Source organism: Gasterosteus aculeatus, chromosome 7 (assembly GCF_964276395.1).
Source record: "Gasterosteus aculeatus chromosome 7, fGasAcu3.hap1.1, whole genome shotgun sequence".
Lineage (NCBI taxonomy): Eukaryota > Metazoa > Chordata > Actinopteri > Perciformes > Gasterosteidae > Gasterosteus > Gasterosteus aculeatus.
In genome coordinates, this window is record NC_135694.1 from 30,877,069 (window position 1) to 30,896,108 (window position 19,040).

Here is a 19,040-nt window from a genome sequence, read left to right on the forward strand (position 1 = left end):
CATTAAGAAGCAATCAAAGCATTTTTTGTAAATTACACATGTGGCTTTACCGCCGTTCTCATATTGTTATGTCAAAAACAGTCGCTAACAAAGGCATATTTGAGACTCCTCATACAGGGTTCATGTTTCAAGCGGAACAAAAAAAAGGTTTTAAACCAACTCTCGCCGCTAACGGTAATTAACTAGCTACCTAAGATAGAAATATGCTAGCGACAGTTGTTTTGGCCGCCAAAATTAAGAGAATTCAATGTTTCAACAATGATTACTACAAATCTGGTAATAACAGTTGGCAAAGACAGCCATGGCAAAATAAATCACCAGTGGGGAGGTTTAGAGAACAGTCAACAAACTAAAATATACATTAGGAGGCAACCAAAGCATCGTTAAGTACTTTGGAAGGGACAATCAAAAGTTAGTTACTTTTGGGTTCGATTTTAATAGCTTCATAGGAAGTGTTTAGTAAAGCTAGTTTAGTCAATAAGTATGGTTAACTAGTGTTTCTATTTCAAGCACAAGTCAGTCTCAGCAAGTTAATAAGGGTGCTATTAGTATTAGTATTATCAGTATTATTTGATGATTACATTTGTTAATTGTGATTTTGAATTAGCGTTTAAGAGAAACTTATTTTGTGTTGACGGGAATAAGAAACCAATGAATGAATGTTGGGACTGACCTCCATGCCCAAGCCAAGAGTTGAACATAACTGATGACTGCGATGTTTGCTGTTGTTAACACCATCATTTTATCTACAGAGTTATTTGTATTGTATTGGTTGTGAAACTTAAGGACATGTAGGGAAGTATATACATTTTCTTTCTTGACCATAACTTTGACACGTGAGTGGTATCAAGCTTCTCCTCCAAGAAGACGGCACCAAACTGTTGTCCTTACTGGTTAATATTAACAAATGGTTTTAATAAGCATTGAACATGTGAGTAAAGGATCTTCGCATCTGGAGGCACGTGTTCTACAGCAACTATTTTTGCTCATTATTAAATATTTCCCATTGAACGAGCCTGCTGGAAATCACTTCATGGGTTTGTGTAAAAGTAAATACCATTGCAGTCCTTTCAAATAGTTCTGTGGGACAACAACAAAAATATATTTTTTAATACCTGTCCACTCAGCCTTCTGATGGGAATACACTTGTATCAACATCTGGAACACTGGACTCCATGGAGCCTTTATTCAGGTAAGTGACCGCTAATCTTTTATAATCTGGTGTTAAGGGCTTTTATCTGCTGACAAACTGCGGCTGTAGGATGCCGAGGTCACTGAAACTAAAGGAGGGGGGTTAAGAACACTTTTTTCACTAAAAACCAACCGGTTGTTTTCGCTTTAACAGACTTTGGCTCTATATTATATATTATTATTATCTGTACTGATCATCTAGTAAGGAATGGCGAAAACATGTTTGTGTATATTCAAAACCGAGGGAGCACTCAAGTCTGATTTACTATCTGAAACATCACATATTCTCTCTTGGAGGAGGTTACATCTCATTATTGTAATTTTATTTATACAATTTATAATTTGATTGTATCTGTACATATAAGATAAATAAGCAATGAGATCCGTCTCACGGCATGTCCCCGAAAACAACCTCTCAGCCCACCATATGAATTAAATCTCCAGCTCTGCCTTCATGTCATCTGATCAGTGGTCATAATGGAGATTTTTTTTCTCTTTACCTACAGTGGGTTTTAGTTTGAAATTCAATCAACAGATAATGTCTGCAGGAGCCACGACGGCCTATCGGAGACAGGCGCCTGGTGGAAGGCCGAGCCGGGTCAGGGCGGGACCGGACGAATGGAGGAGATGGGTTGTGGTTGTGGGGGGTCACCTCTTTTTCAGATGGCGGTACCGTGGGGCAGGTGAGGCGCCGCCACTCCGGGGATCCGGTCGGAGTGGCGCAGCGTGTCCGGCAGCAGCTGGCCGGACGGTAGCAGGCCGAGCAGCATCTTGGAGGCGCCTGGCCTCCTCCGGACACGCCGGCGGCTACCGGGACCAGGCCGGCGGCCCTGCCACAGCGGCGGAGTGAACGGCGTGGCGGCCGCCCGGGGCCACAGCGGGTCTGTGACGCTGGAGGCGCCGGGCTCCTGGAAGGGGCCCCAGAACCTGCGCCTGGGGGGGCAATCTTCTCGGTAGATGCGGGACGCCGTGCAGAGGTCGGGCCCGAGGTCGGAGCGGGGTCGCCTTGAGAACAGGGAGATGCGGCCCTCCAGCGACGGCCCCATCAGGCCGAGGCTGGTCCTGTCCGTGAGCGAGTCCGTCCGGTCTTCGTAGCTGAGGTCGGCGGGGGCCGAGCACTGCTGCAGGGGCCACCCGCCGCGCCCCTTGCCCCCGATGTCCGCAGTGCTGCCCCCCTCGCCGACTTCGCGCTCCGCCCTGACGTCCTCGTCGTCGTCCTCCTCCTCCTCTTCCCGGCCCTCCTCCTCTGCCTCCGCGGCGTCCTCCTCCCCTCGCCCCACCTCCGCCGCGCCCTCCTCCTCCTCCTCCAGGCCGGTGGGGGGCGGCGAGCGCGGGTCCCGCAGGAAGACCACGATGACGGTGATGTTGTCGCTGGAGCCCGCGTCGCGCGCCGAGGCCACCAGCTTGTGGGCCACCATGGTGGTGTCCCCGGTGTTCTCCTCCAGGTGGTCGCTGACCACGTTCACCGCCTCGTCGGGGTTCACCGTGTCCCAGAAGCCGTCGCAGGCCAGGATCAGGTAGTCCTCGGAGCCGTCCAATGGGAAGACGTCGTGGTCCGCGTCGCAGCAGATGTACGGCTTGTGCTCCGAGTCGCCTGCCGGGAAAAGGTTAGCGGGTTAATCGGGTCGGGAGTAAATACGACACGACAACTACACGCGCTGACAAGCCCTCGCGATTCCGCTTGCATGTCCGCCGAGGATCAACACTTTACCGATGGCTCTGGATACCGACAGGCTGCCGTTAACCCTCCAGGTGCCGAACCAGATGACGCAGCCTCCCAGAGCCTCGATCCGCTGCTTCTCATCCTGCAGAACACACGGGAGGCCCGGTGGGCTTTAGTGCCGCCACGAGCTCCACCACCACATTTTTCATGTTTCACGGTTAGGAGTTCAAATGCAAAGCTCTAGGAGGTGCAAAATGTATTACTTTTAACTATTTTTAGTTGAGAATTAAGTCTCAATGTCTTCGCGTGTTCAATGACAAGGAGAAGCCGGTTGGATCTTAGAAGAAAGCGTCCGTGACGCTCGGCCATTGTCGGTAACTATTGATTTAGTCTCTCTGGAGTCTCCTCGGGGGTCATTAGTTCAGCTGATACTCTTAAGTGTTCACCGAGGACTCACCTCCTCTTTCCGCTGTGGAGTCTGAAGAAGAGCAGCACGTATCCTGGGGATACCGGCGGGTTACAGGCGGCTTCATTGTGAAACAGGACGCTGCTCGTATTTAAATCTACGCTCAGAGTTCTGTTCTTTTTGACTGTTGCCCAGAGGAACCTTTGTCTCTTTCAGTTGTCTGGTTGAACTTCCATGGACACCCGAATAAATATTCTAATTTGTACAATACATACACAACCCTTCCTCCCACGCGTGTCATGCACGTGAGCGTCACCTCTCTGTCCGGTTTGTGTGGCTTCATCAGCTCCACCACTTGTCCTTTCCTGACCAGGATGACCTGCGAGTCGCCCAGCCAGGCCACGTACAGGGTCCGGCCGCGCAGGAAGGTCACCACGCCCGTCGTGCCGCAACGCACGTGCTGCCAAACGCATGGAGACGGGGTTCAGTACACGCACGCACTCACGCACGCACACGCTGGATCATCGGACCGGTACCTCTCTGCGGGCCTTCTTCACAAAGCGCTCGTCGGTGACCTTGAAGGCTCCGCAGAGCGCCGCGATCGGGTCCTGGTTGAAGCTTTCCTGCTGCACCAAGTTGACGTGGAGGTGGTTGGCGGCGTAGTTGGCAGCGTCCACGCCGCCGTGGCCGTCGAACACCCCGAAGTAGGCCTGTTCCTCCTGATCCTGAGAGACGGTTCGCGCTCAGTCAGCACCGGTTGCAAATACCGTCACATTCAACACTGACAGACGTGCACACGGAAACCTGAACGTTGAAGAGCGAGTTGAAGTCGGGGATGATGACGTGCTTGTCCTCCATCTTGCGCCTCATGTTCTTGATGGCGTGGATGGAGGTCTCGTAGTACGGCTGTGGGCGCCGGCGGTACGGAAGCTCCTTCAGCCACTGGCGGCAAATCTCAAAGAGCCTGTTGAACACCAGCCAGGCCAGCTTCACCGACTCCATCTCTGACACACACACACGCGCACACACATCCCAAACCACACTGGTCATGATTTATTGATTTATGTTTCAGATGTGATCTAATTTTTTTCTAATATATTTATTTGATGAAAATATGTAATGAGAAATGAATTATTTTGTCATGTTACCGATTAATCACTGGACTGTGAAACGTGTATTCTACTGACCACTGAATGTAATTTGTGTGTATTTGTGGTGTTTAATGTAATAAACGCCTCCCCAACACTTATAAAATAAAAGAGATAAAAGAAAACCTTCAACATTTAGTGCAGTTGAAGTATTTATAACAGTATTTAGATCACCATGACGATCTGTCGGTATGTTTCGGGCCCTCTAGCAGTCAAACAGCACTTCATGCAGAACTGGGACAAAGCCCTGGTGGTTAGCGGCCCGCTGTGTGTGCGTGTGCGTGTGCGTGTGAGAGAGAGACAGCAGTCTCGTGGACTCCCCGGGGGACTCACGTGGTAGCGGATCAACTCCTTCCTCCACCGCCGTGTTGAGGTGGTAGACGGAGAAGTCGGTCTGCAGGAGGCTGTCGGCTGTGGCTCTGGCCAGCGCTGCAGCCAGGGAGCAGGGGCAGTTACTGTGGGGGGGGGGGGGGACACAGTTATGAATGGGTTAGGAAGGAACATCACATCAGGATAATCCTCTGTGGAGATCAAGCATGTCTTCCTTCATTAAGCCGGTTTAGTGCGCTAAATAACAATGTGCTCTTTCTATTCTTAGAGCGGGGACAACAGGACAACCCTCTGGATAATGGACACGGACATGGACATGGACATGGACACGGCAGATGTTGCTCCATTACTGATCTTTAAAAAATAAATGTAATGCATCCTTATCGGAGATCCGTATGTCAACACCGATATGTCGTACTGGGATTTTGATACATTTTCTGCTGCATTTTAAAGGTTTGCCTTACAAATTAAATCCCTGCTAATTATGAAAAAGAAATCTATCGATTTAATAATTGATATATTTATTAAAAGTTATGGTAGTGCTTGATGAAAAGTCAGAAGCTCTTTAAAGTCTTTTGACACATTCTGTGGAATAAGTGATTATTATGATCGCTGAATCCTAAAGTAAGTATGAAGACCTATGAAGATCTGGACAATCCATCCCAGTTTTATAGATATTCCAGATATTTCAATCTGGAATAAGATGCTGACCAAGTGAATAATGGAAAGACTTTATGCAAATGGTAAGTTTGGGCATAAAAAGAACATAGTATTTTGTGAAACATGAATGGTCACAAAGCTGAAGCCTGTGTTCTGCTGTTAATGCTAACGAGAGGCTGTGAACTGGGTCGCCTCCTGATGCTGGTTACCACGGCAACGCGACTCCTGGATGCTGACGCCTTTGAACCATAAACCTGTAGTGTTACTTGCATTGGATGGGGGAACACACCGGAGCACCGGAGGTATATTTTACACTCCTAAAGACATTAATATCAGCGTAGAATACATGTAGAATACTCTAAATACTTGCTGCCCCCTCGTAGAGCCTGAAGGCCTCATGCAAACTTAAATCAAGGATCAATGGGGGAGCAAAGCGTTCATAGTGTTCAAGTCCATGGTACAAAAGAGGAAGTCTGAAGGAAAATCGTCACTGAACTTCCTGTTGGAACAAATGCCCCATTCTACATGATGAATGCCTTTCAGAATAAAAGTCTCACTTGAACCCATATTTTGTGATGCTGTTTTATAATTCATCCCAACAAGGTTTATAACGTTTGATAACCTTGTTTTTTGTTTCATTTTGGCCTTTACACAGCATAGTATTTTGATATCTGCGGTTACAGTCTGCCGCTCGGCGCCGTCTCAAGTGTTGGACGAGGTACAAACGTAAACGTGAGACACAACGGGGAAGAGTCCCGTCTCCATGGCAACCTACAAATAACTGCGCTGACGACCGTCAGAAAGTATGTTCCCTATGTACAGAAAGAGTTAGTATATCGCTCACTTCCTCCCGACGCCGCATCGCAGTACATTGGGAGGTATTTGTGACGGATGGCGAGGAAGGCGTGACGGGCTGGAGGGAGGCAATAATCCAACGTATGAGAAAAAACATCAAATCAAATCATGTTGTGCATGTTTTACTTTAAGGGTAATAGCTTTTCTCTGAATATCATCTCCTCCCCGACTCCATATTGTTCTTCTACCTATTTTCGTGAAATATGGTTATTTTTTTCCAGCTTTTCTTTTAACCACATTGTTCTGAACACTTTAGAAATAAAATAATTGAAGTAGAAGTATGAAGCTAGTGAGATACCCCCCCCCCCCCCCCACCCACCACTGGCTGCCCTGTGGGGGTGGATGAGCCTCTGATTGGCTGTGGCTCGTGCATCACTGTGAGGTCATGTGGAGCGGAGGAGGATTAAAAAGGAGGCCTTAATCCCGGGTTCACACCATCTCGCTGCAACAACAAGCCCGGCGTGGTCGGCGTGAGGTGATCAACGCGGCCTCAGCGACTCACATCAGCTGCGACAGTAGAGAGTCTCCAGCGGTTACCACGGCGACGCCTTCAAACGTCTTGTTGCTCTAAATGGCTACGTGTGCGCTAATGATCCATCGTGGTGATTCTGAAACGAGCGGGTCGTGTGAACAGCGCTTTCCTTTTGGATCTGCCAGATTAACCAGACTAGACCCAATCTGGCAGATTAAGACACGCTGGACGTCCTGACGTCCTTTGATTTGGGAGCATTTCTTATGCGCATCGCGTTTGTTTTACGGTCAAAGATTCTGCCTCTTTCCCTTCTCACATTCAACTACTTTTAGATAAATGAATGAACAATAAAGTTATTTAAAGGGTGCAGCGGTTAATGTTGATCCGTGAAGGCTCAGCGACGCGTTAGTGGAATATCATTTTTATAATTAGCCATGTAAACAGCTTGCAGAGCTTAAATGGGGTCACAGCCTTCCGTTTGAATAGAGGCCGTGGTGTGTGTGTGGGTGTGAATGGTAATTGGCCGACGGGGCGGCGGCACCTTGCACCCTGCCAGCAGGGCGTGAATGGCATGTGGCGCCGAAGCGCTCCGATTGGTCGGAGGACTAGAGAGGCGGCGTGCAAACACAAGCCCATTGACCACAACGCCATGGTGATTAAGCCCACTGGGGAAAGTAATCTGAAATATGCAGCTTTACATACTGGGCCACGTTCCCCCGATGGGAGCGAGAATATTCAACCACGCAAACACTTTAGTTTGGACTGAAGACCAAATCCACCGGCAACCCAAAAATATGCGGTGCCCCCCCCCACTGTTAACTGCTGTTATACGCTCAGTAATGCTGCAGGAGCTCTGAGTGTGTGTGTGTGTGTGTGTGTGTGTGTGTGTGTGTGTGTGTGTGTGTGTGTGTGTGAGAGCAGATGACTCATGCACGCAGCCATGTTTTTTTTTTTTTTCTTTCTTTTCTCGCTTTTCTACAAGCTTGTTCTTTCGTACAGAATTAGCCCCGGCGTAGAGCAACAAGGTTGTTTCCATGGCAACGCGGCGAGAAAGCACGTGACTCGGTGGTCGACGGCGTCGATCCCGCTCCTTCTAAATGCTGAAGGTTTATTCAATCTTTAAAAAAAAAAAGAATCCTTTTTTTAATTCCATCTCAGGCGAGAGAGAAGAGAGGAAATGATTGCGTTGTGTTTCCCTGCTGTTATGTTATCTCTCTCTCTCTCTCTCTCTCTCTCTCTCTCTCTCTCTCTCTCTCTCTCGGGTTACGCAACACAAAGAGAGGCGGCACATCGTCACACGCTACCGCTGCATCGGCCCAAGATGGCTTTCAAGTGACTTCCATGAATTCATATGTCCACACACACACACACACACACACACCATGCGGCGCTGTAGTCTGTTGCAGGAATTCACTGATGCTTCATCTGAACTGCTGCAAACCCCCCGAAATAAACCTTCTTTTAATCCAACCAAGAGTATAATGTTTTGGTTCAACATGTTTTGGTGTATTTTACACGTTTTAACTAGTTTGATCTGCAACAAGGATCAGATGATGTGATTATTTAGTTTCTAGGAGGAGGGGGATTCTCTCAGCACATCTGAAGGCCCAGATCACGGAGTCCAACGCGGGGACGTGTCCCGGCGTCCGTGTCCTCCAGTGAGACGCTGAGAAGGACTCTGGTCACCGTTGGGAAGCTGCTCAGGAAGGTTTCGCAGGTTTCCCTGAGAGGTTTGTGAGCGCCGCTGGGCACAAAGCCTCCCGGCGGCGTCGCGCGGTCCACCGCGCCCTGACCTGAACCCGCGTCCACGGAAGGTCCTCTTCATTCCAACCACTCTAACGTGGGTAATGACACGTTAGAGCTGCCGCATCGCCGCCTCCTCTTTGATTATAAAGTCACGAAAAAAAAAGATACACTTTGTTTGTTGATGTTTTGGGAGACACCCTTATTTATTTTTTTATTTTTTTTCTCTGTCTATTGCTTATGTGTTAATTAGGTGCAATTAGCTTAGCATAAACCCTGGAAGCTGGGGGGAGAGTTAGCCTGGCGCGTGTTCTTGTCAGTGTTTGGAGCCAAGTTTTGGCGCGGTAGACAGCACCGAAAACTACAATAACCATGAGCCTCATATGCAAATGTTGTTACCTCACAGGGTTTTGTTGGTATCGATTTTCAGTTGCTTTTGAAAAAACAAGTTGGCATGTAGTGTAGAGTCCGTCTTTAATGCTCTGTTGTCAATAGATCATATTATAAAACACACTTATTATAAAGGATTTGTTTTACGAAGAAGAGTTTTAGAATGTAAAGACTCAGCGGGTCGTTGAGCTTTCGGAGTCAGTTCTCCACTTTGCATTCCGCTCCACACACACGTGACTCATCAATTGAATTATGGGCGCCGGGTGCGAACAAAAGACTCCGACCCGAAAAAAGTGTCCACCCGAAACGCTGGAAGAGGGAAAGGAGGACGCTGCACACCTTTTAAGGTCATTGCGCTTCCAAAAATGGGGCCTCTGCAGAGCTGAAATTAATTAACGCGCCTGTTTTTAGAGACGTCGATGTGAGCCGCCGCTGAAAGAGCGTCGATCCTCCAACGTTATAAACCAAGAGCCAACGACGGACTGTGATCCAAAGTGTGGCTCCTCCCCTGTTCCCCTCCCTCTCATGTGCTGCCACTTCATTATTGGTACTGGGGGCGATAAATCATACATTCTGTAGTAATATAATCACCATCACATCCACCTTTCTTTAAATAATAATAAGTAATAATTATTAAGTATTATTTCCACTCCACGGTTCAAAATAAAATACCTCTCAATGTAATATTTGCTGTACTGAGATGTGCTGATGTTTTTACAGACCAGAGGGCTTCAGTCTCCTGCAGGAGTTTGCATGTTATCAATGTATTTGCATGCTTTGCAGCCGGCTGCTCTGCTTCCTCCTTCAAAAGCTGCGGTGAGCAGGAGACTCGTGACCGGGACAGTTTTAGCTGCATCCTGTGCAGTGACCAGCAGGGGGCGACTCCTCTGCTCCCATAGACGTCTATGAGGAAATGACTCTACTTCTCTGTAGTGACCAGCAGGGGGCGACTCCTCTGCTCCCATAGACGTCTATGAGGAAATGACTCTACTTCTCTGTAGTGACCAGCAGGGGGCGACTCCTCTGCTCCCATAGACGTCTATGAGGAAATGACTCTACTTCTCTGTAGTGACCAGCAGGGGGCGACTCCTCTGCTCCCATAGACGTCTATGAGGAAATGACTCTACTTCTCTGTAGTGACCAGCAGGGGGCGACTCCTCTGCTCCCATAGACGTCTATGAGGAAATGACTCTACTTCTCTGTAGTGACCAGCAGGGGGCGACTCCTCTGCTCCCATAGACGTCTATGAGGAAATGACTCTACTTCTCTGTAGTGACCAGCAGGGGGCGACTCCTCTGCTCCCATAGACGTCTATGAGGAAATGACTCTACTTCTCTGTAGTGACCAGCAGGGGGCGACTCCTCTGCTCCCATAGACGTCTATGAGGAAATGACTCTACTTCTGTGTAGTGACCAGCAGGGGGCGACTCCTCTGCTCCCATAGACGTCTATGAGGAAATGACTCTACTTCTGTGTAGTGACCAGCAGGGGGCGACTCCTCTGCTCCCATAGACGTCTATGAGGAAATGACTCTACTTCTCTGTAGTGACCAGCAGGGGGCGACTCCTCTGCTCCCATAGACGTCTATGAGGAAATGACTCTACTTCTCTGTAGTGACCAGCAGGGGGCGACTCCTCTGCTCCCATAGACGTCTATGAGGAAATGACTCTTGATTTATTCCCTCAGTAAACATTGTAAACATGAGTTTATGGTCTTAGTCTCTAGTTTCAAGTCTTCTTCAACACAGCACGATGTTCGTTTAGTGAATTATGGTCCATTTAGAGTCAAACGGACCATAAAGCCGCGGATGCTTCAGACCTCTGAGGGAGTGAATGTTAAAGGCGTCTCCATGGAAACACTGCTGCCGCGCTGCGTGGCTGTTCCGATGCTGCTGTACGAAGGATGTAAATCAAACACTGCCGGCTCATCAGTTGCCGGTGGCGACGGAGGCCGGTGGCCGAGGCTCGGCGGTAATCCCAGCGAGACGCTCTGATTAAGGGATTACTCCATGCTACTAATTTCAAAGGCTTGGAGAGCGTGGGCCAGATTGGATGGCAGGAGTTTTAAACGGCAGCGTAGCAGCGCTCACAGCTTGCTGTGCGTTTCTAAGACAAGACGCCTCAAAGTCACAGAAGTCAGTCTCCTTTTTTTTTTTTTATTTGGAGGCTGACTTTGCCTCGAGCAAGGCTCACTTTTCAGAGGTGCTCTAGAAAACCCTCCAGTTACTCTCCCAGAGGCCTCGGAGGACGTACGCCTCCAGAGGGACCCTCGCTCCTGGCTTCACACTGCTCTGATTTAACAGCGACAGCGGACAGACACACAACAGCGGGGGAAAGGACTTTAAAGTCTGCTCGCTGGGAAGTGTTGATGTGTGTGTGTGTGTGTGTGAGAGAGAGAGGCAGCCTACGCAGGAGGGGTGTCCGATGTGTGTGTTTTATTTTAAACGTAGATGGGATGTGACGCCGGCTGTACCCGTTTGTCTTTGAAACTAGTTCAGCTCAGAAAGGAGGTCACTTGCATGTGGGACTTCAGCCGATGGGCTGCTTCGTCTGCTGCCAAGTAACAAAGTCCACACACACACACACACACACACACACACACACACACACACACACAGCGCATCCCTCTGCGACATTGGGATTGAAGCATCAGCTGGGTCGTGACCTGTGGATGTTCTGAATAAAGCAGGAAACAAGGAACATATTGCCAGATGTACTTGAGAGCTGCATGAAGACCATCCTTTTGTTTATTGGAACGCATAACATGTCATAACTGGTCATAACTGGTCATAACAGGTCATAACATGTCCCAAAAGAATAACCTAAGCTTTGTCCCGCCCTCAGATTGAAGGATGAGAAGCGCCGACCTGCTAACAATGAAAATGAATCAAGTTTTTCATTGAGCAGGAATGTTTATATACTCTAAATAACAGCAGACCTCTGATACCGAAAGGTGTTAAAGCTGCATTCTCTGTACCGAACACCAGGGGGCGACTTCTCTCGTCTGTGTTATTACATCACATGTTATTTATCCAAAGCGACTTACAATAAGTGCATTTCAACCATAATCAAACTCAGAAGAACAAGAGAACAAGAGAGTGCAATTTCATTAAATAAGCCGATTTAAAACTTGCTAAGAAGCATTAAAAGTACAATTCAAGAGCTACACTGTGTTTAGTGTTTTAGTCTATGCGTCTATGCGTCTATGAGACGTCTATGTTGCGTTTAGGAGGGAAACAGTTATGATATAAAGCGTTACATGAGGATATGTTGTTTTATTACAGGTTCTTTTTTCTTTTGGTTTGACTGTAGATCGGAATTAATAAAAAACATTTTATTTTGCACGGGGTACAGTCCTCCTCACCACAACTCGCCTTATTTATGCTTTTTCAGTCCTCCTGTTTTTTTTTCTTGTCAAAGAATCATAATTAATAGTGGTGCACACGTGGGGAACAATTACCATCCCAGGGGGACGCGAGGGATAAAAACACGCTGGTTTGTAACTAAGGCGTGCGAGGCAGCTGTAACGGTTCACAACAGACGACGCAGTCGCCAGCTTAATGATCGTGGCGTTACTCACAGGGAGGCGTGCACGCGGACGCCTCTTACGACAGGAAACCCCGAAGGCCTCCGTCAACTTTGAAATGCACAAACAGGGTCACGATGTGCAAGGACCGAAAGAGGCACACGCGTGTGTTTCAGCGAGGATTAAAAATCGACACAATATTAAGAAATAACACCCTCATCCCTATTTTTCATTAATTATCACGCACTTCATCATTAATGGCTGCAAGCTTCGGCGTCAGATTTAACGCCGCTTTACGGCTGAAAAGCGGATTTCTCGCTCTCGGAGCGAAGCGCTTCTGCTCGCTGCAGATTGCTCCGCCTTCTGAAGCCGTCACCGGCGGTTACGTGTGAACAGTGTGGGAGTGATGAGTGATGAGTGTAGGTGAGTGTGTGTGCGTGCGTGGGCAGGTGTGTGTGTGTGCGTGTAGGTGAGTATGTGTGTGTGTGTGTGTGTGTGTGTGTGTGTGGGCAGGTGGACGTTAGTGCTGCTGCATGCAGTGTTTTCCTACTAGTGCAGGACGTCCTGAGGGAAAGTCCTCTTTAAGGGTTGGGGGGGTCTGGGTGGGGGGGTCGACCTTCAACCAGAGGACGGATGTACGAGTTTAATCTACATCAATGCTTCCTGATCTATAAGATCATTGCTTTTATGTTTAAGACGTCTGACCACTGACACCATCAATGTTGTTTCTTGACTGTTGTTCCAAATAAGGGACGAGAAAATGTCGCAGTTTCACAGTCTTTGTCCTTAAATAAATCTGTCACCTGCAGCTCCTCCAGCACCACACTTGTGTTTTATGTGTGTGTGTGTGTGTGTGTGCTGGATCTTCCCCCTTGTTCTTGTTCAGCTGCTGCAGACGTTTCTGTTTAATGAGGGTTAGAAAGGCTTTCCCCTCAATTACCATCCATCAGCTGTGTGTGTGTGTGTGTGTGTGTGTGTGTCACCAGAAACAGACCGTCAGTTAAGGTCTTTCAAACCTATTGACTGTGTTTTCTTCTATAATCTAATATTTTACATTGTGCTTCATTTACACACATTTTGTTTTTCTTTGTTTAGTCACAGTGCGAAACCGACGGCAAAACCCGTAGAAACGCTGCTGAAAACCTCCTTAGAAGCTCCTCTCAGGAGAGACGTGGCAGCAGGCGCCTGATCTGAGACCAGCGACCCACATTAGTCCCGTTTAACGGATTGTAAACCGTCGTTGGGTGAGCGACGGAACAATGGAAAAGGAATCAGTGATGAACGTGCCGATCGTCTCCTGAGGCGTCAGGACAACCTGGAAGGATGTGAGCGTGAAGCCGGTTTCTCCGTCAACACGAGACAAAACAGCAGCTTGGACATGAAAGACGTGTCTTCGATGAAGACGGTGGACGTGTTCTGGATAGAGCCATACAGGGCGTGTCTGCAGAACCTCTCAGAGGGGGTTCTGGGTAGAACCTTTCTCCGATGGCTGTAGGTATGGACCTTTGTGTTGGGCCTAGTTCTCCTTTTCATCTGTAGGAGAGCAGCTTCTCGTTGTACTGATCACGACGATACAAACTTCCAGGCTTTGTAATTAGAAGAAATGCATAATTTAGCACCGAGCTAAAAAAAGACTCAAGGATGAACTGAATACTGAAGGTTACAGTGACCTCACGTCCGATCTTGAGCTACTTTCTTCAGATTTATAATAGAAAAGACTTTTGTACTATTTGTCATTTGCGGTCGTGACCGTATCGCTCTTTCTGCCGCTTTCAAACCTCCATCAAATTCACCTGTGACCATATTTGGACTGAGTAGGAGAGACATATACATCTCTGGTAGCAACCTGTCAATCACTGTAAGCCCCGCCCTAAACCATACAACGCCTGTCTTATGTATTTGAATCTAAATAGGAGAACGTTTACTAAATGAACATCGTAATGTGTTGAAGAAGATGAAGCCGACTGAGACCATAAACTCGTGTTTACGACGTTTACTGAGGGAATAAATCAAGAGTTTTCTCATAGACGTCTATGGGAGCAGAGGACACGTTGTTTCTTCCAAATACCTGACCGGATGAAGTCCTTGTGGATGTAAACTGAGACATGGCTGGTTGGCGGAGGTGGTAATTGTAGTTCACACAGCAGCATGATTTTAATCATACTTCAGAATAAAACCCTATACTGAAAATCCCTGACATATATGCTACCTTCACATCCACACACTCGTTCTATAGCATGTCCCCCCCCCCCCCCCCTACTATCACACACACATACAGAGGGGGTCTCTCCTCCTGCAGAAGTCTATTATTAGCTGTTCAACCCAGAGACAAACTAATGACACGTTGGGATGAATCACCGGAGCTGCTGCCTCCGACTGTCATTACTCTCGACAGTAGACGGCCGCGTAGGCCGCTAGCCGCACAAACACACACACACACACACACCGCCGGTCGGCTTCGTGATGCAGCGAAAGTTCTCCTCCTCCGAGGACCACGTGTCCTGCAGCCCCCCCCCCGAATAAAGAAGCTCAGAATCTGACATCATGAACTCATGGTTTCATGTTGCAGAGTGCAAAGTAACACCGTCACAATGTTTGTTGATTCCAAACCTCAAAAACTGACCCGCTTGTTGCTGTAAATGAGTCACTGCAGCGTTGCTGCATTTTAATAAGACAAACAGAGACATTAAAAACTCTTGGTAATTTATTTATGTTTCCTGAAACGGGCAGAAGAAGCCGGCGTGCCGCTCCGCTGTCGTCTGAAAGCACCGTTATCAAGCTGCCACGAAGGAGGCAGCATTCAGACCGACTACAAAAACACCATTATTACGGCCGGGACGTCACCATGGCGACCGAGGGACGGGATGTACAGACGTGTCAGCGTGAGTGACGGGGCGTGAGTGATGCGCTGGATCCCGTATGGACACAAAGGTCCATATCGTCACCTTTTAAAAGGGACATGTTACGGATGTTGTGCACCTCGCCGTCTGATTCCAACGCACAAAGCCCACCTGTACGAGACCGGGGGGGGGGGGGGGCGCAGGCTCAGCACATAACTCTCTACAGACGACCCTCTTTCAGGCAGCCATATTGTCATCATGAATCCAAATCAATTTGAACTAAAGAAACCATTGTTTTAGGATCAATAACTACCGTATCAAGCCTTTGCTAAGTCCCGCCCCTCATAGCAGACTGGCTAATGACAGCGTAGCATCTGACAGCTGCCCGTCTCATGGTGCGTTACCCTCCTGAACTCGCGTTTCTAAAGTGTTTCCAGGTGAACTTTAGCAGAGTACGTTCTCTTCAACAGGTTTTCACTGATTAATCATTTTTAAATGATCCTTTAAAAAACACTTTGCGTGCTGTGTGTCTCCTTCCATCTGAAAAACCACGACTTACCGCCAGTAATTACAGAATTAAAAGACAGCGCCGTCCCCGCGGTAACCTCGACTCGACCGCTGGACTGCGGGGCGGAAGGGGCGGGGCATAGCGAGGGGAAAAGAGAGCCAAGTCGATAGTCGACTTTCCTCACATCCGCGCGTCTGCAGGGTTTCATCGCTGCGCGTTACGTAAATGTCAAACAGAGCCACAGACTCGTGATCTACGTGTCGCCTGAACGCAGGCATGAGATCTCGTGGGCGGGTTTGGGGCCGTTTCACAAAGGTTCCTGGGGCGACACGCTCAGACAAACGGTGTAATTCTGTTTACACGAAGCAGCAAAAAGCGGAGCGGCCCCCTTTTTGACCTTGTGAGCGGCTGGAAGGTCGCGGCGGCATCTCTTAGGATGGACGCGTTCCACGGATCGATTCCTGGACTCCATCGAGCCGGACGAAGTGAATGAGACGCCTCCTTGGCACAGGGACACTTCCCCCAGGCAGTAAGCTACGGTCATCTTGGAGGGTTATACACCACCTGAATTCTCCACCCAATAGTGACATGGCGCTGCCTTGTTGAGCACCGAGAGGCCCAGAGAGTTCAAAGATAAACTATTGAAAAATGGATATTTATTGTAATTTCCACAGATGAAAATTAAGTAAAAAATTAAGTAAAAAATTTAGTAAAAGCCGCAACGGCTCAGCGTGAAAAATCCTCCATCGCACGGAAAGGTCCTACATAGTATTTAGCATCAGCTGTAACATACTTTATCTCTGACGCACTTATTCCAGGGTGAACTTGAGATTAGACTGTTCAAGTAAAGCACAAGTACCCCAATTTGGCAAATAGCTGCCCTGTTTGGTTTAGAGCAACCTGACCGGATGCCGTGGCCGCGTTCAGCTTTCTGGAGAGTTCTGGTCGCAGTGGGTCGGTGTCTTATAACCTGCAGTCTGTGTGGTGACCAGCAGGGGGCGACTCCTCTGCTCCCATAGACGTCTATGAGGAAATGACTCTACTTCTCTGTTGATTTATTCCACCCAGTAAACATTGTAAACATGAGTTTATGGTCTCAGTCTGTAGTTTCAAGTCTTCTTCAACACATCATGAAGTTCGTTTAGTGAATTGTGGTCCATTTAGAGTCAAACAGAGCATGAAGCAGAGGATGCTTTAAGGCGGGGCTACATGCTGATTGACAGGTTTCTACCAGAGATGTCTCTGTGTCACTCCTGCGTATTATAAATATAGTAACTTTGCAAAGTCAGTCGCTAAAAAAGCACCGTGGCGACGACTGTATTCAGACGGCAAAATGGCCACAGTCTGTGGTTTGGAGCGGAAGGTGCGAAGGTAAACTCCAGCCGCATTGGGAGACGCAGGCTGTTCCTGTTTCAATCTGCACACATTCCCAGTTTGTTTCTTCTGTTCCCATTAAACGTCTCTCCCACTTGTCGGGTCGGTTTCGGCGTTTCGCTCAAACCAAAATAACATCCGTGCGTAAAGAGGCCGAGAGGCCGTTTTAAACACGCGTCTCCGGCGCCTCACTGGACACGGCGTTTCCATTTTCACTGCACGCACCCAAACGTGCGTCCATACAAAACCTAAAAATACCATTTCCTCCGGTGCCATCGGCGGTAAACAGGAATGCGAGCATGCTGTCAGGCCCGAACGGTGAGGGGGAGGGGAAGCTGTGCGAGAGCGTCGAATGCTCAATGACCTTATGTATATTCATATTTCAGCAGCCAATCAAACCTGGACCATCTGAAGCGAAGACGACACCAAGATGCAGTGGATTATTACAGATTTCTGCTGCTGGGGGAGCGTGTGTGTGTGTGGGGGGGGGGGGGGGCCTGACAGAAGCGTGTGCTCTCCATCCCTGCTGGAGCTCACTGTGACCTTTTGCATACGAGCGCGCATGAGCTCGGCTTCGACGTGGTCGAACGCGGCGCGGTGAGAAGACGCCCAAACAAATATAAATGGCATATTTGTATATTCGTGGGGAGCAGCAGTCAGTTCTCCACCTATCCTGGATTTGAGAGAAACCAGGGCACTCCCCCCACCCCCCCCCCCCCTCCCCTCTCTCTCCCCCTCTGTGAAGTCACCACCAGATTCTGAAGAGATTAAAATAACTCATTAAAATCCCGCATATTAAAGCATCTTAAATGTTAAAAGGAAATGTCATTAGCTGGGATGTGTGAGTGGAAGCGCGGATGGCTCAGTGTGTGTGTGTGTGTGTGTGTGTGTGTGTGTGTGTTCATTTTAAAGAGCCTCTCTAACGATGGAGGCTATTAACGTTGCCGGTGCGGGTTATTTTTAGCGCGCATGAAGATGCGCTGCGCGGCGATGGCGTCCTCCTCCCTCCTACGCCATCGTGACGTCGCGCTGTTACGCACAAGAACAGGGGTTCACCTTTTGTGCCCCCCCCCCCCCCCCCCCCCCCCTCTCCACCGCTGGCGTACATCGAATAAAGCACATTCTAATACTTATTGATTATAATACAGGATGGCGCCACGCAACCCGGGTCGGGTTGAAACGGGTCCCTTTATCTTTAAGTCCTCGCCATGTCTCCGTGGAGACACTTGTTTAAACTTGGTGCCGGACACACCCAGAGGAGCCCGGTTTATGGGACGCGGGACCCGGACGGGGGGTCAACACGCGGGGCCGCCGCGTGAGCCGTACTCCCTTTATCTCACATACATGACGCACGGCGAACACGACATTGAGGAAAAGCCAAAGAAGAACCAAGAGGACACTTAACTATTTGTAAAGGTGCTGGAGACACAGGTCCAGGCATTCCCCCTCCACTTCGTCGTCGCCCACCTGGTCCGACAAGGGGCGCATCGGCGGCGGGTCGCTCTCCTGCAGGGGCATCCTCATCTCCCGGAGGAAGAGCTCCAGGAACCGTCGGAAGGTTTTCTCCTCTGCTATAGAGCCGGCCATCCTCTCTCATTCCTGGGCGGACGGAGAGACTGGAGTCGGCGCTCTGGACCGAACTGTGGTCGGGACCGTCTGGTGCACGAGCGCTCTACCTGAATGCAGGTGGAGCGTACCGGGGGGGGCCGAGGGAGGGTGGGGGGGACGGACGGGAGGGGGCACCTGAGTGGATGCGGGGACCGTCTCTCCGGTGTGTCACTGCTGGACTGGGCTCGCTGTCGGCAGCCGGACCGACACCCCCATTCAGAGATGGGCGGGAGCGCGCGTCGCGTTGTTCGGGGGGGGATTTCGGACGGATCGTCAGACCGCAGTGGGTGACGTCAGAGGGAACGCGGGGGTTTACGCGCAGGTCGTG

The 19,040-nt window shown here is 49.1% G+C and overlaps 1 protein-coding gene across 1 annotated transcript; it reads right to left on the reverse strand.

Annotated features, from left to right (window-relative positions):
• Window positions 1-1,495: 1,495 nt before the first annotated feature.
• ppm1e (protein phosphatase, Mg2+/Mn2+ dependent, 1E) lies at window positions 1,496-19,011 on the reverse strand. The gene is made up of 7 exons (XM_040180457.2): window positions 18,510-19,011; window positions 4,742-4,863; window positions 4,065-4,264; window positions 3,797-3,985; window positions 3,577-3,720; window positions 2,903-2,996; window positions 1,496-2,785 (listed from the first exon to the last, which is right to left on the reverse strand). Exons 1-7 carry the CDS (start codon window positions 18,689-18,691, stop codon window positions 1,851-1,853), a joined length of 1,866 nt encoding a protein of 621 aa, XP_040036391.2. The 5' UTR covers window positions 18,692-19,011; the 3' UTR covers window positions 1,496-1,850.
• Window positions 19,012-19,040: the final 29 nt, after the last annotated feature.

Excerpts from the sequence above, each read along its gene's own strand:
- ppm1e (XM_040180457.2), bottom strand. The coding sequence starts at position 18,691 with ATGGCCGGCTCTATAGCAGAGGAGAAAACCTTCCGACGGTTCCTGGAG. Across the intron at positions 4,864-18,509 it reads CTCCAGCACCTTTACAAATA|TAACTGCCCCTGCTCCCTGG; the intron begins GTTAAGTGTCCT and ends CCCCCCCCACAG. Across the intron at positions 2,997-3,576 it reads CACACAAACCGGACAGAGAG|GATGAGAAGCAGCGGATCGA; the intron begins GTGACGCTCACG and ends TGTGTTCTGCAG.